The sequence below is a fragment of the Blennius ocellaris genome (genome assembly GCF_963422515.1).
Source record: "Blennius ocellaris genome assembly, chromosome: 17".
Classification (NCBI taxonomy): Eukaryota; Metazoa; Chordata; class Actinopteri; order Blenniiformes; family Blenniidae; genus Blennius; species Blennius ocellaris.
In genome coordinates, this window is record NC_137666.1 from 16,286,082 (window position 1) to 16,305,948 (window position 19,867).

The window sequence follows — 19,867 nt, forward strand, 5'->3', positions numbered from 1 at the left end:
TTGGTGTTGCACTGGCACAAGGTGTCTATTATTTTAGGATTTGAAGCCGCATGAAATGTCAACAAAGGTGGAACCAGGATGACCAAAGTATAAACAAAAGAGGAAAAATGGTTGCAAACAAATTCTTTGGCAGGCTTCGTCTGGCTCTGGCTTGTTTCTGTGTCAGAGGCATAAAAACTGAAACAATTTCAGGACTGTCCTTTATGACAGACATGACGGCCACTGGGAGCCTTCAAAACAGTTTCGAAACATGAATAAAGCATTGTTTTCACAGGTAGTTAAAGGATGATGTTCATTTTAAGGTTAAAAAGAAATAACAACAACAACAACAATAATAATAATAATAATAATAATAATAATAATAATAACACATTTGCTCAACAGTAATGTCTCCACTTTACCTGTTGCAATTTTATGGTTGAAAATATTTTATAGTTTAATCTTCAGACAGTGTCACAAAAAGAAGGGAACTTTTCTCAAGTAGGATATTATTGCGCACACTTATCTGCATTAGGTTTATAACCAAATATATTTTATTTGGAGCCCTCGCCATAACATCTGTGACAAAACCTTTAATTGTGTCCCAACCCACACAATAATACTTCCTGTCCAAAAATGTATATTTTGAGGCTTCAAAATTAATATGAACATAAAAACAAACTTGTGGCCTCAAATGAATATTTTCTGACAACAAAAGAATTGTACATGGGCACAATTTTGTATTTGATGGCCACAAATGAATATTTCATGGCCACAAATTCGTTTTTATATTCACATTAATTCTTGCTAGTCACTGTCAGTATATTTGATCATGTCTCTGTCTTTAACTAAGATTTTTGAGGTAGGCTGTTTTTTTAAATGTTATTATTATTGTAAAAATTAAGTATTCATAAATAATTTGTGGATTTCGGAGCTTTGTTTGCGCTAAAATAATTCAGTTAAAATAATAAGATCTCAAAAATAGATATAGCACCGGAGGAAAAACAACTCGGAGACGGAGACGATAGTTAAAAAACTACAATTCCCAGAATACAATGTAGTTCCGGGTTCAAATAATATCTTCCGGCGTTTTGTAGCAACAGCAAGCTAACACTGAAGGGAATCTCTTGGAAAACACTCCTTGATTTGTTTTTTACTGGTTAGATTTGAGTGTCTCATTGAACGAGATGTCCGGAAAGGCGAAAGAAATCCTCCAGATGGATCTTTATGGTCTGCTCGGGATTGAAAGCACCGCTACAACGAAAGAGGTGTGTTTGTAGTGGCTTGCCGCTACAGCTAACTGCTGCTCATTTGAAGTAAATAATAAGATAAACATGGGTTGTTTTTGTTTACAGCTGCGAGTGCAACGTGGTGGTAAATTTATCAGGCTAAATTGTAAATTACTGATATTGTTGAGCATGAAGGACTAAAATAGAATGCTGTGAGATGCCAACTGTAATCTATTTCTGTTTCGTTTGTGTGTAAAATAACACATTGCAATTTGACTAACTTATTGTTTAGATATATATTAACGATTGACTTTAATACATTCATGTGTAGTAACTATATTGATGACAATAACACAAATAAAAGCCAAATTGTTAAATTCTTCAGCTGGCATATATTCAAATAGCCACTAGGTGGCGACATTGCACCACTCGATTCTTGTTCACGGTAACTACACAGTAGTGAGACGCAACCCGAGTCTGTGGCTGAGCAGCTGAATGCATCATTTAATGTAAAACCAAGTTACCGAGAAGGTGTAAGTGTCATAATTATATCAAATGCAGAACAGAAATAATTCATTCATGGCTCAAGAATCCAGTAATACTATAATATTACTGTGATGCGTGATATTTAATATAGTGGACATAGTGGACAGACTTTTCTCCAATGTTACATCTGCTCTGCTTACTTCTGCGTGCCACAGGCAGATTTTTGTGTCAACAGATGTTAGTTTCAACGTGGACTTTCACTCGTCTCCGAGCAGGACTCCGTATTTCCCAGCTCTGAGTACTGCACCTTGAATCCAGCCTGTTCTCTGGAACCGTTTCTCCATGCAGTTTTCCACCGTCCACAATCCACAGGCCCAACGGGAAATCACAGTCGCTGCCAAAATGAGGGAACAAGTTAATTTCTTAATTGGATTTCAAAGTTTTTTTTGTGTGTCCTGCCCAGAGGATTATCCTGGAGGAAGTTAGTGGTTGTGGCTTGGGCAGAATCGAGACTCCAAAAAAAAAAGGAAGCGAGGCTGGTCCTGTGAGGTCTGTTGATGGTCGAGAGAGATAGGCGGTTTTCTGTGGAAGTGCATCAAGTGTGGGTGGTGAAGGCCCCGAAATGAATCAAGCTTGTAAAGACAGATGTCATCAAATGGGGCTACTTATTCCAGCACCGCGATTGGGCCTGTTGTTTATCACGGAGAAAAGGGAAGATGCCTGTTTATGTGGGCTCTGCCACTGCTTGTAAACCATTGCCGGGGCATAGAAAAACACGCATTCTTTATATCCTTTATTTAGCATCTTGCGCTCTCTCTCTCTCTCTCTCTCTCTCTCTCTCTCTCTCTATTATCATTGCTGTCTACCTGCCTCTGTGCTTGGGTGGCGAATAAATGCTGGGTAAACAAGCACGCCTGAGCTTTGCCTTGTTTGTAATGCGAAGGGAGACGTTTACAGAAGGGCTGGCCACCAGTTAAAGAGCTGTACCTACCACAGATTGCTTTGGCGAAACAATGTCTACAGTCAAGACCACACAGAATTTCTTGTGGTTTATTCAGCTCCTTAAATTTTAATGCGCCTATTACCCAAAGTGTTGTAGTGTATGCAGTAACTACATGCCTTGATGATTTACTTTCTGTCAGAGATTAAAAAGATTGGGTGGTGGTGGGGAGTTGATTGCAAACCAATGAGCTACTTTTTCCTTAAGTGTTTGGTTGATTAAAGAAACGTAGCTTAGGAATATCATTGGAACAATCGGCAAAACAAAACCTGGCAATAATGAAAATCAGACAGCTTAGTGTAGTCATAAAATGATAAAATAACAGGAATAAACCGAGTAAATAAGTGAAGAACAGAGTATCAAATGGAAAATACTGAATTAACAGAGTAGCGTAGGATCAACTTATTGAGATCAAATAACACAATCCCGAGAATGATGTCATGTTTGTTAAAATCAACGCGAGGCCAAGCTGTTTACAATCTGGTTGGATGGTCTGAAAGAAATGCGTGTCTGTGTTATTCATCCAGGCCAGATTGAGTAACCACTGCACCTTAAGTCCTCTCAGTGAATGGATTTTACAAACGTATCACCTTATATTTAGTAAAACCTATACAGCTATAATTTTTCTTTTTCTTTATCTACCAGACATAAATAGACACAGATGGTCAATTACTGTTTTCCACTGATTCTCCTCACCACGTTCCTTTTTTTTTTTTTTTTTTTTGGCTACGACCTCTTCTTCTCTCTGTGTTCACATCCTCCTCTCCTGTTAATGTTGTCCTCCAGCTGATAACGTCCCGTAAATAACACTGCGTTGCAATTAAGGAGGATGGGCCCATGGCAGGTCAGGCAGTTAATCAGCAGCACAGGCTATAGGGGCCCCTGCCATGCCGTGCCGTGGTTACACCAGGACCAGGTTGTCAGCTATAATTGGCACCGAGGACCGTTGTAATGAAGACAAGATGTGGGCATGTAGTTTAAGACTGTGGGCAAGCAGGGATCAGGGGAGCACAGTCTGTTTTTCACCAGGCACTAACCATGAGGCTACTGTTGGCCTGCTGCCACAAGACTCTCTTTGCGAAAGTGTTGAAGATATTAAGGAGTTCATTTTTGAAGCGAATAGCATGCTTGACTTTTCAGACACAAAGAAAAGAAGAAGCAAATACTCGACCGTTGCTTCTTTGGGAGTTTTGCGTTTCTGGGATCAACGCGCATGGCTTCACGTGTCACGGCCTTGACGACGGCAGTCGTCACTTATTCAACCAAAACGGCGCCGACGGTCCAGTGGAGACCATGTGAAAAGATGTCGGAATAAAGGAGAACGAATGGGAAGCAGGACGAGAGCGGCACGTGTCAACTGGGCCGAAAAGTTAACCCGATGAGACGACGATGATGAAATCCAATATGGCTGCTCCCCAGGACAATCCCAGCGATGGCTGTTTGCCAAACCTCCATCCCGACCACTGCAAACGTCTGCGGATGTGAAGACGTGTTTATCTTGTCCGCTGCTTGCAGGTGACGGAGGACACGAGAAGCAGACTGATTTAGTGCCGCGTTCCACGAGGTTTAGCAACGTTTTTTTGGGGGCGTTTCATCTCACTGTGCAGTCGCATTATTCCAGTTGATCACAGCATCGGAGGCAGGGTCATAAAATTCAGGAATTTTCATAATTGGAAACCTTTGATGAGAATTTATTGGAATAAACCAGGACTTTACTGATTTGAAGTTTGGCCCTCAATAGGGAAGTTAAATATAATCGGGGGAAAATATAGTTCAGCATAATCCTCTACAACCAAAAAAAACCCCAGATTTTTTACAAGTACATGGGGTTTTTACCTCAACAATCATGTTTTTGTTGTTCAATGCAATAATTAACACTTCATAAAATTCTACTTACAAATAAATTGGTTTAATTGTGTTATTTTGGATAGATGTCTGCTTATAACAAAACACACATTTATGCTTGGGTATGATGCCTTACCATTAAATGACCTTAAATCCCCCTTAAAATTTTGAATATTTCCCAAACTCCTCTACTTATCTTCCCATTTAATCTGGAAACTTTCTGGAAATTTCCTCAGTAGAGTAAAGCAGTTTTTTTTTTGTTTTTTTTTACCTGCACCTTTAGCTCATATAGAAAAATGGAACGGCTGTGTGAGTGTGTTTTTAAAAATATATATTTTATTGGTCTCTTTTAAAATGTCTGTCTTTATATATTCATACTCTGGCACATGTAGGGTCTAATGTAGGGTTTTGATTCTGACAATAAAACACTGTTATTGTCCGCATGCCACAACGCAGGCAGCCGTGTTGAAAGCAAAAGCAAAGCAACATTTGGCAGGTCTTAAAGTGTATTTTTAATTTGTCTATGATTCAGTAATGATACGTCTCTGACCTTTGTCATACGTGATAGACCTGAACAAATACAATTTTGTTGTTCGGTCAAGCAAAACGGGCATCTTTGCAAAGCAGGTGAAGGAAACATAAAAACAGCACCTAAAAGCTGCTCATCCCACAAATGCATGTTCCTTACCAATGTGGCTGCAGTTTCAGAGATGAATAGGCTTTGTTTAAGATTTATTGAGAGGTAATGCTACAATAAAGGAATAATATTAACGCCAATTTCTTTAGTGTTGAGAAAATACACAGATCCACCATATATCAATCCCAATAATTCAGAAGCAATTGTATGCATTTTACTCAGCTATGTGCCCCATTTGAACTCTGACCATGTTTTCTCCAGCAATAGCAATAACAACTTCATTTATATGGCTTCAACTTCATTTATATTTCAAGTGCTTCGCATAAAAAAATTATATTTAAAACCGTACATTTATTTCAAGGATGAATAAAACAGAATATTATTAAGCGCATTTTAAAAGAAGTGATTTAATGAAGACAAAGGATGAAGCTTCAGCATGATTGGTTGTCTGGAGCCATGAGGTTCTTCCAGACCTGGTCTTTAGCATCATTAAGGGAGATCTTCCCGAGGACCTCGCGCTTCATTTAAGTGATGGAATTAAACATTTAATATAAGTGATGCAGTAATCCAAACAGGATGGAATAATTGCAGGGGTGACAGTCTCCAGGTTTCCTTGTGACGTTAGAGTGTGGAGCTTCGAAGATCTATGTGTAGCAGATATCAAAACAGGCTTGATGAAGAAGTCCCTTCATGAGCAGCATCTTTGCCCAACTCAGTCATTCATGTCTGAAGAGGCGGTCGTAGCGATTCCTTCAATTTCCTGAGGATTATTTGTCTTGCAGTCATAATAGAAGACCCAGTCCAAGATTTCAGAGGCTGAGGGAATGCAGACAACATTTTGGAGTCGCCAAGTATATACAGCTTAGGACGGAGAACAAATGTCCTTTTCCAAACATTGATAAGGCAACAGAAGACCTCCATCCAATATTGGTTCAGATTGAAGGACTTCATTTCTTCTGTTCAGATAGTTCTCTGTACAGTGAAGTAGTATAACATACAGTATATAGTATAAGTATAATATTCAGTGATTGTCCCTGGGCAGGCCTTGTCTACAAAAAAACCTGTGCAAAGTGCAAACTTTGAACAATGCACAATGCCAGATACAAACTGCAAAGCATAATTTGCAATATGTACTAAGAAGCAATTTCTTAAGATTCCACGATAGAGAATTCTGCATTTTAATCGACACACATAAGCAGGAGGATTTTCAAAGTGCGATTCCGTATAAAAGCTCCACTTGTTACTCAGCCTGAAGGTCAATGTGGAACAAAGGGTCACAAAGGTTATAGCATTATTTGCTTGGTGTGGAGCCTACCAATACAATCAAATGAGCTTAAACTGGACAACTCTGACTCTCAGATCCCTCAGCATCAACAGGGATTCAGAACAAACCTTTAACTTGTTATGTGGACTGGAATATGTGGACCTTGGCACAATTGAAATTATTTTGGCTCTGTACAACCCTCCATTAAGAAATCCATGGAAAACACCTCTCAATATGTACCGTTTTATATTTGTGTCTCATTTGTCATAAAAGTTATTACTGGGGTCGCCCCCTGCATGGCACTGCGTCACAAATGTGCTCCGACGTCAACCAATCAGGACTCGAAAAAGATCAACTCCTTGACCTATTGAATGCTCACGGCATCATGGAAGCCAGAAACTGGTAACATGCGCAGGGTGTGGAAAGATAGGCTGCCTTATTGCTGATTAAATAAGATATAAATCTGATTAAATGAGATTTAAAGACTTGGCTGTGTTGGTTTTGATCATAAATATGAACTCCAGAGTGTGAAAAGGCCATAATTCCTACACTCTTTACCTGATTTCAAAGAAAATACCCTCGAATTAAAGGTCAGACCCAATTTAGTTTCATGGGGGGAAAAAAATTATGCTTATTGTAACACTTAAATGTGGAACTTTTTGTTTAAATGATCAGTACATGAGAGTGGCCACATTTTGATCTGCTTGTAAAAAAAAAAAAGAAATGTCTGTTGATGATAATACATATGATCCCAACCTTGAGCTTTCACTTCTTTTTGACTTTGCAACAATTCCCAGTGATTTTGGACGACGTTGTGATGGGGGAAATCACGGGGAGAATAAAAGAGAAGGAGAAAATAAACAGAGGGAGGCTAAGAAGGGGATGTAGGTTTTGGCCACAGTGAGCATATGTGTTTGGCTCCGGTCCACGGCCCTGCGTGTCAGCCTCAATCTTTAGGAAGGCCTCTGTGTGCCAAGCTGCGAGACTGAATATCCCTTAATGATGTCTAGTCTCCCGGAGCCCTCTCAGTGAACCAGGCTCTCATTTGCTCTTTTAGCCCTAATGAAAGAAATCCAGTTGAGACCCGAAGAAAGGACTTGTGACATTTGGGAGCTGCCTGATCCACAGTAATCTCCAGGAGTGCACTGGATAGGCACGGTCGTGTGGAGATGCAGCTCTTTGTCCCTTAGACATTAGACACCTAGTCTAATGTGTCTTAAGTTGACCGCCATAGAGTCATAGAGTCGCTTGCGTCCCCCCCCCCCCCCCCCCCCCCCCCCCTCCTTTCTCCTGCGAAAAGTCAACGCAATAGGCCTTGGCGTGCATTCTAAAGATAAAATTGTGCAAAACAACTTACGGGGGAAACACTGCACATGGCCAAGAGACCAAAGCGTCCAACGCAAACGTTTCCCAGACACTGGGAAAAGGAGCTCCCAGCCTTTTGTGGCCCCGCATAACACACAGGCAAAGAGATTGATTTGCGCCGAGGGGGGGGGGGGGGGGGGGGGGGGGGGGGGTGCAGTGGGTGAAAACATGCAGAACGCTGGCATGGCTGATTGAGGCGGGGTGAGAAAGTGCATGTCACTGGATGTGTTTGGTCTCCGCACGTATGTAGAGGCTGCGTGTGCCAAATTCTTAGCATGCAATGTGTATACTGTGCAAGCATGTGTTTTTGAGGTTGTGTGCAAACGGCTGGAGCGCTGCGCTCCACAGCCCCCCTTTGGTCTCCATGGAAAGTTTTCGTGCTTCCTGTCTTTTGCCAAAGAAGCAGACGTCTAATGAAAACCACCTTGTCATTAACTTGTCCCGAGAAGGACAGATGAATGGTTGACATTCCACGTAGTGGCCCACTGTTCAGAAATCAGCTGTAACTAAAAGAGTGATGTGACATTATAGCACTACAAGGCATGCTTAGTGTGTCCGGTTGTGTGTTTCTGGCACATTTTTGTTTAAATCTTATCTCCCGACATTGAGTATAGATGAACCAATACGGTTCGTGCATTTTAGTTCGGTTCAGTAAATCGATGCCATGTAACTGTATTCTTTATTGATACGAACACATCTAAATCTGGACAGTTTTCTCTTGGTTTTGGTACAAAGACATATGATTCCATTGTACAAATACATTTAACGAAGTCTTCACGTCACAATTGCACATTTTCTGCGGCCTTTTCTTTTATATTTTCACAAACAAAAGATAATTATGTTCTTGTGGACTTCGTCCTACCATTACTTCACCAGTAATAAAGTAACTAGCTTTCACTGCATCACTACGGGTACTGATGCCTTCTGCTGTTCAGATCCGGGCGACATTGTTTCACTTCTACAGTTGCTCTTCTGTAGAGCTCATTCAGAGGGAGATTTTTATCAATCTTACACGATCGGTCATATTTACGGCTACACTATGTCAACCACTTCTGAATCAGAGATGACAGCATGCGTCACTGTGAACAGAAACGGGGCCTTGAGGCGATAAATTGATGGAGCTAATTAAGAATTAAGTCTCCTGAGTGGGAGGGGAGAATTTTTACCAGTGAACTACAATGGCTTCATATTTGATGAAGAAACTTAAAAGGCTTTTCGCGTTGTATATCATGAATGTAGTGACGTATTGACGTTTCATCTGGGACGTAAAGACGTGGCTCTCACTTGGCTCTATGTCGACGGTTCCTTAGGAGGTGACTTGAGCCAACCAAGCTTGGGCACCAGCACTGAACTAGCACCTGGTTCTCCTGGTGGGATATGATGTCAGGCCACAAAAAACAAACTATACTGTTAGACCTGCTTGTTTTTGGCCTGGGACAGACTATTAGGAAAAGCAGCTTTGTTTCTAAAAAGTACAGTTAATACCTCATTTGTATTCTTCTGCACTCTGAAAGGTCATTCTGTGAACCTTAATAAACCACCTGCGAGGCCAGTTTTGGCCCGTAGGCTCTTTGGTGGACATTATTGGAAAATCCCTGAGCTGCAGCATCGGCCACCCTCCTCTGGCAGACTGGCGTCCTGCCTGAGATCGTTTTGGATCCTTGTTGGAACAATTCACAGTGGCCCGTGTGCCACGGTGGTTGGCCACCATTACAGACTTGTCAGACGGACCCGAAGCAGAGTCCTTTCAGGTGCTGATTAGATCCAAACAAAACAACCTCAAACGTTGATTTAAATGCAGCCCACATGCCACCTCCAATGTTCCACTTTTCCTCGTATTGTCAGCAAGACCATCGGTTTGTATTCAGGCGAGGTTCTCCTGTCCAAAGATGGCAGGATAAAGATAATTGATATTGAAAGCAGGAATTATGCAAACACTGTCCTTAAGTGCATGATTTTTTTTTTTATCTCTTTTTCCTCCTCATCATTTTCAATTCTTGATTTGAATTTTTTTTTCTTTCTGCTCTTATCCAGATCAAGAAAGCTTATCGACAGAAAGCTTTGACGTGCCATCCAGACAAGAACCCAGACAACCCGAAAGCAGGTAAGCGAGCCAGTTGTCATTAATCATGTTATTTTTTGCACATTGTCCACAAGACTTTGGGGTTCTGGAGAGCTCTTTCAATCAACTATGAGATTGATCCTCAACCTGTGGTACAAGTACATCAGTCTGCAAACTTTTTCTGGCGTTACACAGATTAAGACGTGCCGCAGTTTGATAATATACATTTAACCGCTTGCTTTAATGCGACTGGTTGGTACAGAGTTCCCGAGGTGTGCAAAAATGATCGGGATCCTTCATATTAGGAGTAAAACTGTCTCTTTTGTGAACTGTCCATAGCTAATTGGGTGAATTTCCACGACCAGATGTTCAGGTTGCTCACAGTTGTGGTACTTGGAGAGCTGAGAAGTTTTCTCAGGTGTTGCTCAATGTAAACCGCTTGAGAATCGCTGAACTATGATGATCAGGCCTCCGCATCAAAACCGAATACTTTTGAGTCGCTCTCTACGGGGTAAAATGTCCCAGACAGCCAAGCCACAGTCCTCTCTCACAAGACTTTTCGTAACCAGACGAGACCAGCCAAACATCTCCGTGTACCGCTAACACCACCAGCGTTTCCACCCTCCGTCCTCCATGAGTTCATGAGTCCCCTTCGCAGTCTGCTGGGGGGGGGGGGGGGGGGGGAGCACCTCAGACAAAAGACTGGCCACGAGGTATGTTTCCAAGTGAGGTTTATGTGGTTGCTGGATGCTTCAGACAATTCTTGATTATGTCAAGAGAAAAAAAAACCTGGGAAGTTGGGAGGCTGAGAGGGATAATACAAAAGCAGGGGGTCGGTTTCCCAGAAATGGAAAAGACGTGGTTTGGAGGGCCTCAACACTTGAACCCGAACACGGACAGACTCGGCCTGTATCGCACGAGAGGCGAGCCAGTTCTGGGACGAGCCGCCCCGTAGGGGGAAGCTTGTATGCATGTAAGAGGGTGACTCAGGGGTCACGCTTCTTCACTGACTGGGGATATACCCCCCACCGTCCCTCATTTTCCTGATCCCCCCCCCCCCCACTATGTTGTGACACTCGGAGCTGCCTAGTGGCCATGGCAGGCCCAATCCCCCAGTTGGATCTCATTCCAGCCTATTATTTGCGTGTAGGTAACCTGAGCACCTCTGCTGGCAGCGCCATCTCCAGAGTCTTCTGTTGGTGTGCGCTGCCAGTCCCCACAGGGAGTAACAGTATCGCTCTGTTAGGCCTCCCATAAGTGAATGATTAAGCCTGGCCAGCATAGTGCAGCAGTGTGCCGGAGTAACAGTATCGCTCTGTTAGGCCTCCCATAAGTGAATGATTAAGCCTGGCCAGCATAGTGCAGCAGTGTGCCGTTTTGTAGGAGGAGCTGGAGGGGATTGTGGTCTCCCAGTGTGCATTTGTCCGTGTGCGTTTGGACGACAACTGGGGGGGAGTGATGATTGTGGCGGTGGCTCTTAATGGGAGATGGATGTCGGAGAGGCTGTGTCATTGGAGGAAACAGGTTTTTCGTGAGACCCGTGGCAAAAGTTAAAGCATGAAATGTCTCAGTTTTTCTCCCCCCCGCCCCCCCAAAGTCCCAGCGGCCGCTCGAAGAGTTCATGCACGTAATGCCCCGTTGGCCCAATTATTCTGGAGGTGTTCTTTTCGAGCTCCTCGTGTCAACATCGCCCTCTTATTTTTTTTTGTTTTTTTTTTAAACAAACTGAAGTGAGCTATTTCTATGTTTTAACACACATATATGACTCAAAATCTTAACGCAAAAGGAAATACTAGTTACAAACGTGTCTGTGTGTGCTCAAGCTGCCGAATCTTCATCCTCATCTCATTTGTTTTTCTTAGCGGAGGTTTTCCACCAGTTGTCGCAGGCTCTTGAGGTACTCACAGATGCTGCCGCGAAGGTAAGATACGCTGATTCCCCTCAATCTGCAATGAACATACAAGAGATTTTATTTATTTTTTTAATCATTATGATTTCTTCTTAAAAGTTAAAAGGAAAAGAAAAGGGTATTCCCCTGACCCCTTACATTTTCCCTTCTGCATACCCCTGCAGCTTTCTTGTGCTTTTCCAACCGTTTGAAAATGACTGAGGAAAAAGTGTTTGCCCTCGTTTGATGTCGTGATATTATTATGTTTTTTTAGGCTGCCTATGACAAGGTCCGTGCGGCCAAGAAACAAGCAGAGGAAAGAAACAGGAAGCTCGACGATAAAAGAAAGAAAATCAAGCTTGGTGAGTTTTTACTTTTGAAATTCTAGTTATTACTGAGCCAGACAACTGTGGACCATGATTCTTTTTTTTTTTTTTTTTTAAAGCTTTGCACCTGCATTACTAAAAATGGATGTCTTGTACTGTAATTTAAATCCATTTAAATCAGGACAACTATACTCGGCATTCAGTCTGAAAATTAATGCAGCACATCTGGAAAGTGTTCTACGACACTTAACTTTGATCACATTTTGTCACGATGCAGCTTTACTTCAAAATTAATTAAATACATTTACTTCCCTTAAAAGTCTTCACCCAGTACCCAACGATAACACAATGTGAGCCAAAACATTGTTCATGTATTTATAGCTCAATACTTCTTCAAAGCATTATCTGTAATTACAGCCTTTAATTGCTATGAGTATAAAGCTACTTGTTTTGAAGTACTTTGTCTTTGTAGTAGCTCTTAAGCGTCATCAGTTTGGATTAGGATCGTCAGTGCGCGGACATTTTCAGATCTCTTCAGAGATGTTCAAGTCTCTGGCCCCTGGCTGCGGCATTCAAACACATTCACAGTTGTTTTAAAGGCAATCATTTGCTGTGTTGTCTGAGTGTTTGGTGCTGTTGTCCTGCTGGAAGAAGAACTCTCATCTTTACGAGTGTTCTGGAGCAGGTCATCATCAATAATGTCTCAGTACATTAGTCTAGACTTTTTTTTTCTTTCCCCCCCTCGACCCTGATGAGTCCCTCAGTTCTTGCTGCCAGTAATCATCCCCTTTAGCAGGATGCTGACAAGTACGGTATTGAACAGGCGATGAGTGGTTCCTGATTCCCTATACAGTTTGGTCTTAGGCTTGTTGTTACTCTATTAAAATTTTTTTTACATGACTGATGCGTGTGTGTGTGTGTGTGTGTGTGTGTGTGTGTGTGTGTGTGTGTGTGTGTGTGTGTGTGTGTGTGTGTGTGTGTGTGTGTGTGTGTGTGTGTGTGTGTGTGTGTGTGTGTGTGTGTGTGTGTGTGTGTGTGTGTGTGTGTGTGTGTGTGTGTGTGTGTGTGTGTTATCGTCACAGACTTGGAGGCCAGAGAACGACAAGCGGAAGCACAGAGCCAGGAGGAGGTGCAAAGCACCAGAACACTTGAAGAACAGGTAGGACCCTTTTACAGAAACCATATGAGAGATGATGCACTTCCGCACCTTGCCGTCAGAGAATACAGGAGATTAAGAATATTGATTCCGCTACACGACAGCTGTGTATTGGGCACGTGGTATTCCAGAGCATCCAGGAAATGGGAAAGCACACCCAGGTGCTTTTCTTCTGTTTTTCGTCAAAGGCTTTCGTCCTGATTGTGTTGAAACCATCTAAAAACTTGGGCCAAGAACAAAGGCTGTGTCTGGGAGAACCTGCTCTCACAGACATGTCTTAATTATCAGTAAGCCCCATTAGGTGATATTGCATGCCTTGACGCACTTTGGTCAGTGCACCAGTGATAAATAAAAAACGCAGCGCATACTTCCGAGCTGAGTCACTGTATCTGCTGCGTGTGCGGAATGCACGTAAAGTCAGGGTGATAATAACCAATAGGTGGCACTGCTCCATTCTCTGTCCTCATTAAGGGTGTGATTATTGCCTCAAAACATGAGATCAGGTTTTTGCACACCCTCCTGCAAACAGATAACAGTACAGCCTATTGTTGTTTATGGTCAGATATTAAATGCGCATTTTGCTGTCACTCAGTGTATATAACTCTGTTTCTACAAGATCGCACGGCTAAGGGAGGAAGGATCCAGACAGCTTGAAGAGGAACAGAGGCTCATCCGAGAGCAGATCCAGAGGGAAAGGGAAGAACAGCAAGAAACAGGAAACTACAGTCAAACAAGTACGTCTGCATCCCAGCGTTCGCCCAGGCCCGTCTGCGTCCGTGCATCTGACTACACAACTCACTTTAACCCCAATATATTCAATGGAGGAGTCTTTTTTTTTTTTTTTTTTTTTATTCTACAATGAAACCTCAGCTGAGTGAACCCCCTTGTTTCCCAGCCTTCACACTGCCAACCCAACCACAGCAGCCACCAGGCACCCTGCGGTTCACCAAATATTATTACCATAATAGATAATAACAATAACTGAACTTATATTTGAAGAGGTCTATTTTAGTTCCCTGGCAGTAAAACGTCTGCCAAGGAACGTCTGGCAATATAGCAGAGGAATGCTGAATGTGCACACACACACACACACACACACACACACACACACACACACACACACACACACACACACACACACACACACACACACACACACACACATTTGTCTAACAAGCGTCCCCCCCGATGCTATTTTTTACATTGAAAAGGATGGAAGCGTGTGTTTTTAAGTGAAGCGCTGAGCCTTGGCTTTAAAGTCGACTCCTTTCTGCGGCCGGACAATTACTCATGCATAGTCAGCACGTCTTCCATTTGCACGCACTCAGCCCTCCCCTGGATCAGCTCGCTGTCTGCAAGCGCCATACATCCAACATGTGACAGCCATTTTAAAATTGCTGTCTATCTCCCCAAGTCCCCCGGCTGCCGTCTCCAATACCATATTTCAACAAAACAGTCGTTTCTTTGTCGTTTCACTTCTGTCTCATCTCTCCTCAATGATTTCATTTTTTTTTTTTTTCAGTCTCAGGAGTGAAGATATGTTCCAAGAGCAGCGTAACCCCCAAATTGAAGGTAAACTTTTCACATTTGAGGTTTTAATCAGCGGACGAGAGGTCAAAACCAGGGGGGGGGGCATTTGTTTGAGAATAATGTAGGAACATGGAAAACAGAAGGAGGGGAGGTCATCCAACTGTGTACAGAAAGAACTGCTTTGTCTGATCGAAAGTGCAGACACAGTCTCATTTTGGAATAATTTTTAAGCTATTTTTAATTCGGTGTTTGGAGAACACATGTTTTTTCATACCCCTCCTCCAGAGTTGGCATGATGTTGTCAGAAGACCAGCGTCTGTGCCAGGACAGGGCTTATTATATTTCCTCCTATGAACGGACACTGGGGATGATGTGTAATGCGTTTGGACTTTAAGTCTGCTTTTAGAATTTGATTGCCATCTTGTGCAGCAGTTATTCCCTCATGTTGGTTTGTCCATTAAAAGTCACAATCATGCACGTGGGAATGACACTGCGAAGGCGAGGTTCAACATTTTTAAATACCCGTTTTCCGATTTAACTTAATTGCAGATGTATATAGCGTGGCTTCACCTGCATTTTCAGGTTGTATCAAGTCTCTCTGACTAAATATCTTGTTGACACAGATGACACATACAAACATTACAGCAGTGACAAATTGAAATAAAAAAAAAAAGGTAAAAGGCTCAAACTGAGTTTGTAGAGGATTATAGAATAGCAACTTCACTGTGCGTCTTCTCACCATTTCAATAGGAAAATTGCAACTCTAGCAATTTTGATAACTGGAACATTGTAACAGTTTTGAAACAAGCATATATTTTATTTGGTTTCCATATCACCAGCCAAATGTTTTGATTTATTTTCTATGAGGCTTCGTTGTTTTTCCACTTTCTCTAATGACTCACTTGTCTTTCCTCTCTGAGAGGCTGCTGTCTGCAATCAGAAATGTTGAACAGAACATACAACAAACTTGGTGTGAATAAAAATGTCTGGCATGTACAAGGATGATGACATCTTTTTTTTTTTTTTACTTTTTTAACTTTAACAGGAATAAAAGGCAAAATTCTCTAGACAAATCACGCAAAAAGAAAAATTACCAATTGTTTTCCTGTACGTTTATTATTTTCTTGGTAACAAATCTCTGAGAAGAAATGAATCGCTTCCCAGTATAATGTCTTTAACTTTTACAATCCACACAGGGATCTTAAGAGATTTATTCCTTTGCCTTATTCATAGTTGTTGTTTTTTGGGGTTTTTAACAACCAGCTAGTTGTATTGACAATAAAGAGCCATCCTTCTGAGCTCTGTGCTGATTTTTGATCTGCATCTGTGTTTAATTCTTTCTAATAGAGTGAAATATTAATATGCAAAAATGTAAAAATGATGAGCAGACACTTCACTCACTAAACAATGTTCAGGATTGTTCCTTTGATTGTTTGAATCTTAGTTACGAAAGCCCAGTGTTTTCTCTCTCGTAATTGTTTTTTGTTTTTGTTTTTTGCAAACGTCGTGAGTGTTCTGATTATGACAGCTCCTTCATATTCATTGGGTCTCTAAACACTGAATGTACAAAGAGCATTTGGTTTCAATAATGTCTTTCATGTCTTTATTTATTCAGACAATGATCAAACAGAAATGTGTCAGTACTCTGGGCTGAAACCACAGACATCACATCATGCAAATTGCTTTTACACCATATCCCATGTTGAATGAGTGGGGAGGTTATCAGTAGGTGGAGGAGGCGGTTCTTGGAAGCAGACGCCACATTATTGAGTGTAATTGTTGGTAAGAGATGCTATTAGGACTTTCTCAGAAATGCTGTTTTCTTTGACAGTGAACAGAATGCTGGATCTGAATCAACACTTTGTGCTTGCCATTTGTACTACTACTTTAAATGTCTGTGGTGGTATTGGCATGCGTTCTGTTCTTTGTACATGAATATGAGAAGTTGCACAATATAAGAATACCGGAACGCACGTCAAGTTAAAAAAATAAAGTAATAAATTATGTTGTTTTTTTTTCAAAGCGGCTGTTGTGCAGAAAATACATGTGCGGTAATTTCGGTAACACTGGGTGAGTATTGGATTTTCAGGAAAGACACACATGAACACAAACAAATAAGCTAAGCTGCAGTTCAAAGACACAACAGGAGACAAGGACTACCTCAGATATTCTGCCCATGACAGGGCACCTGAGGCAGTGACCTGCCTGGGATAACTTCACAATTACTCTTAACTAATGCTCTTTAGTCTGGCGAGGTGAGTCACCATGTATTCTCCGGTTCAGGAGGTCCACGTGTTGAATCTCACCCGTTTGTCCGGCACCCTGGGCACGGATGGAAATTGACTGCAGGTCTCGCAGGTGGTGCCATGGTGATGTTCCAAAAGCTTAACGAACGTCTTTCTCGTGCAGCTCCAAACCGGCCCCGATGGTTTCCCACCAATCTGTTGCTCATCATAGCCGAGCCAGCCTGGCATGCTCGGCCTCCTCGTCAGCTGAATTTAATCAATTGTGCTCTAATGATTAGAGATTATCATGCACTTCTCGCATGCCTGATGTCGGCTTTTTCTTTCTTTCCGCTCTCCGTGTCTTTTTTTTTTTTCCCAGTTGAAGTGGAAGTCTAAGAAAGAGGATGAGATGAATGGAGGCTACTCTCAAGACGTTATTTTGAAACTTCTACAAAAGGTGGGCAAAAAACACACAAATATAGCAACAATGGTTTAGAAACTCACAGGAAAATATGTATTCTTTATAAAACAGTGGGTTTATTTTTACTTTCGATATGTAGGACCTATTTGATGTGTGTTTTGATGTCGACAAGCAAATATTACAAATGTGTGACGTGCTGGTGAATCTTCTGGTGGGATAATCTTACTGCAGATGTCCCGGGGTGACTTTCATGACTAGTATATATGTAAATGTAGAAAATGCACATTTTCTATGTATTTACTAGATCTTATACCTGGTCAAAGAGTTCTGGCTATGAGAAAAACGCACTGCAGATCCTGTCAGCTGCAATAATTCCTATAATTTAAGGCTTAACTCACTTTGTGTATGCACTGTTCATTAAGGAAAAATAGATCCTGGGGATTTTTGATTAGGTGTGATGGAATAGTTTCAATATACGATCTATTTATTTAATTGGGTTATTTAAAAAGCAAAACTTTTGTCAAATGTTCCTAAATTCAATTTCCAGGAAATTTGCTATACCTGTTGCCACAGATGTATTATCATACCAAGATAAAATCACATTTTTAACGAGAGATTTTATCTGCATCCCAGCAGACAGCAGTCAGCACTCCATGGTAAAAAAACAAAAAAACCTGCCTGCAGAGACCAGCCATACTTGAGGTCTGCATGACATCAGTGCAGTAGATTGTTTTATTCATCCCCTTAAACAAGGCCCATTAAGTTTTGTTGCAGTGAAAGTGCTGAGGGCAATGTTGTAGTGCCCTTTTAAAGCCATGCACGCCATTGTTTGTGCCCCTCTCACCAGGTGATTAAGCGGTGCCAAGGGAGGCATTAGGAAATGTGCTCTTCTCATGCAACCCAGTCAAACCTTGTGCCGCGATCCGTGGAGGGGGCTTCTAGAGGGGGCATGGGGTGAAATAAGAACAGGGCAAGTGTCGGTGACATCATGGAGGTCTCTTAGGCATGGAACCAATATGGTCCAAGGCGGTGGGAGTAAGAACTGGAAAGGAGTGTTGTTGTTTTTGAATAGTTGAGCAAAAGGGAATGCATCTCAGGAAAAAAAAAAAAACTGGCTTGTTTGAGATGGCAAGCTCAACTGAGTGACACTTAATGGTTTGGCCAAGTAGAAATAGCTGTGTGGGAAAAGCAGGACGGTTATGTGTGTACGAGCATGCATACGTGTGGGGAGTTGTGTACTTTGGCTGCTCAAAATAATACGTCTTGTTTGAGGGCGAAAAATATGCTACGATATTTATACTTTATGAAACAGAAGCCTTTTGAGACTCTCCTTTGTCACTGTTGGCTTGCTCCAGAGTGTCCTTAGTAAGCATTAGAATTCTTGGACTTTCCTATTCCCAGAGAGCTACATTTTTCCAGAATGAGATTCTTAAAGGCCGTGTCCTTTCGACTCTTTGCTCCCCAACCCAGCTTTAGCAGAAACGAGGGTAAAGACAGGAAATTCACGTCGTGATTGAAACACCTACTCTTGAGGGAATTAAAAATAATAAAAAAAATCCCCTTGCACCTCTGATTGCTGCCAACAATAGGGATCAAGTTGTGGCCCTCCTGTTCATGTGTATTTATAGTCTTTCTCTTCTCACCACGGTTCCTCGAAAAGATATGACCTTTCCGGTCACTTTGGATTTTCTGCAGCGAGTCAGTTATGACAAACCTGTCATTCGGCTCTTCATGCTAATAGCGATGGTTATTATATTTAGCCTCGCTACAAAGATGGGCTGAAATAGCACCTTTCAGCTTTGCTTATCTTAAACTGCTGTCATCCGTGTTCTACACCGCTCTATCCCGCTTCAGGCTGCGGCGGCTGGAGGCAGCTCCAGCAGGCTATTGGCCAAAATCAGTCAGACACAGAGAGACAAACAGTGAAACACTGTCATTTTCCCACCTATGGGCGAGTTAGAGTCACAAATTGTCTTTAAACACTCATCCACACAGGGAGAACATGCAAACTCCCTACAGAAAGCCCCCCCCCCCCCCCCCCCCCCCCAAAAGCTCAGACTCGAACCCTGGATACTCCTGCTATGACACACGAGTGATAACTTTGAAATATTGCCGGTTCAGACTCAAACACATGAATCATATCATCAGGTCTGATAACCAAACACAGACTGCATGCTCACTGGAATTGCTGCTTTATTCACCATTGTTTTAAACGTTTCAGTCTGCATGTGCTTTCTGTTTTCATGGTTCTTGGTTGTGCCGTGTAAGGAACTCCTAATTTGAATGTTCTGCATCTCTCCTCTTCTTCCACTTGGCATTTTCTTTTCTCAATTTTTTTTTCTCTTCTCCCCCTCTCTCGCTTCCAGTACGGAGATGTTTTGAATGTGATACTATCGAGCAAGAAGAGAGGAAGCGCTGTGGTCGAATTTGCAACTGTGAGAGCAGCTGTAAGTA

General features: G+C 42.0%; 1 protein-coding gene across 1 annotated transcript in view; it reads left to right on the forward strand.

Annotated features, from left to right (window-relative positions):
- The first annotated feature begins 1,106 nt into the window (after positions 1-1,106).
- dnajc17 (DnaJ (Hsp40) homolog, subfamily C, member 17) overlaps positions 1,107-19,867 on the forward strand; it is a 36,482-nt gene continuing 17,721 nt past the window's right edge. The window contains exons 1-9 of the mRNA XM_080513064.1: positions 1,107-1,247; positions 9,840-9,909; positions 11,730-11,788; positions 12,030-12,117; positions 13,164-13,240; positions 13,854-13,971; positions 14,760-14,809; positions 17,372-17,449; positions 19,780-19,860. Of these exons, the coding sequence (XP_080369190.1) occupies positions 1,167-1,247; positions 9,840-9,909; positions 11,730-11,788; positions 12,030-12,117; positions 13,164-13,240; positions 13,854-13,971; positions 14,760-14,809; positions 17,372-17,449; positions 19,780-19,860 (702 nt within the window). The 5' untranslated portion in view covers positions 1,107-1,166. The remainder of the gene's footprint in view (positions 1,248-9,839; positions 9,910-11,729; positions 11,789-12,029; positions 12,118-13,163; positions 13,241-13,853; positions 13,972-14,759; positions 14,810-17,371; positions 17,450-19,779; positions 19,861-19,867) is intronic.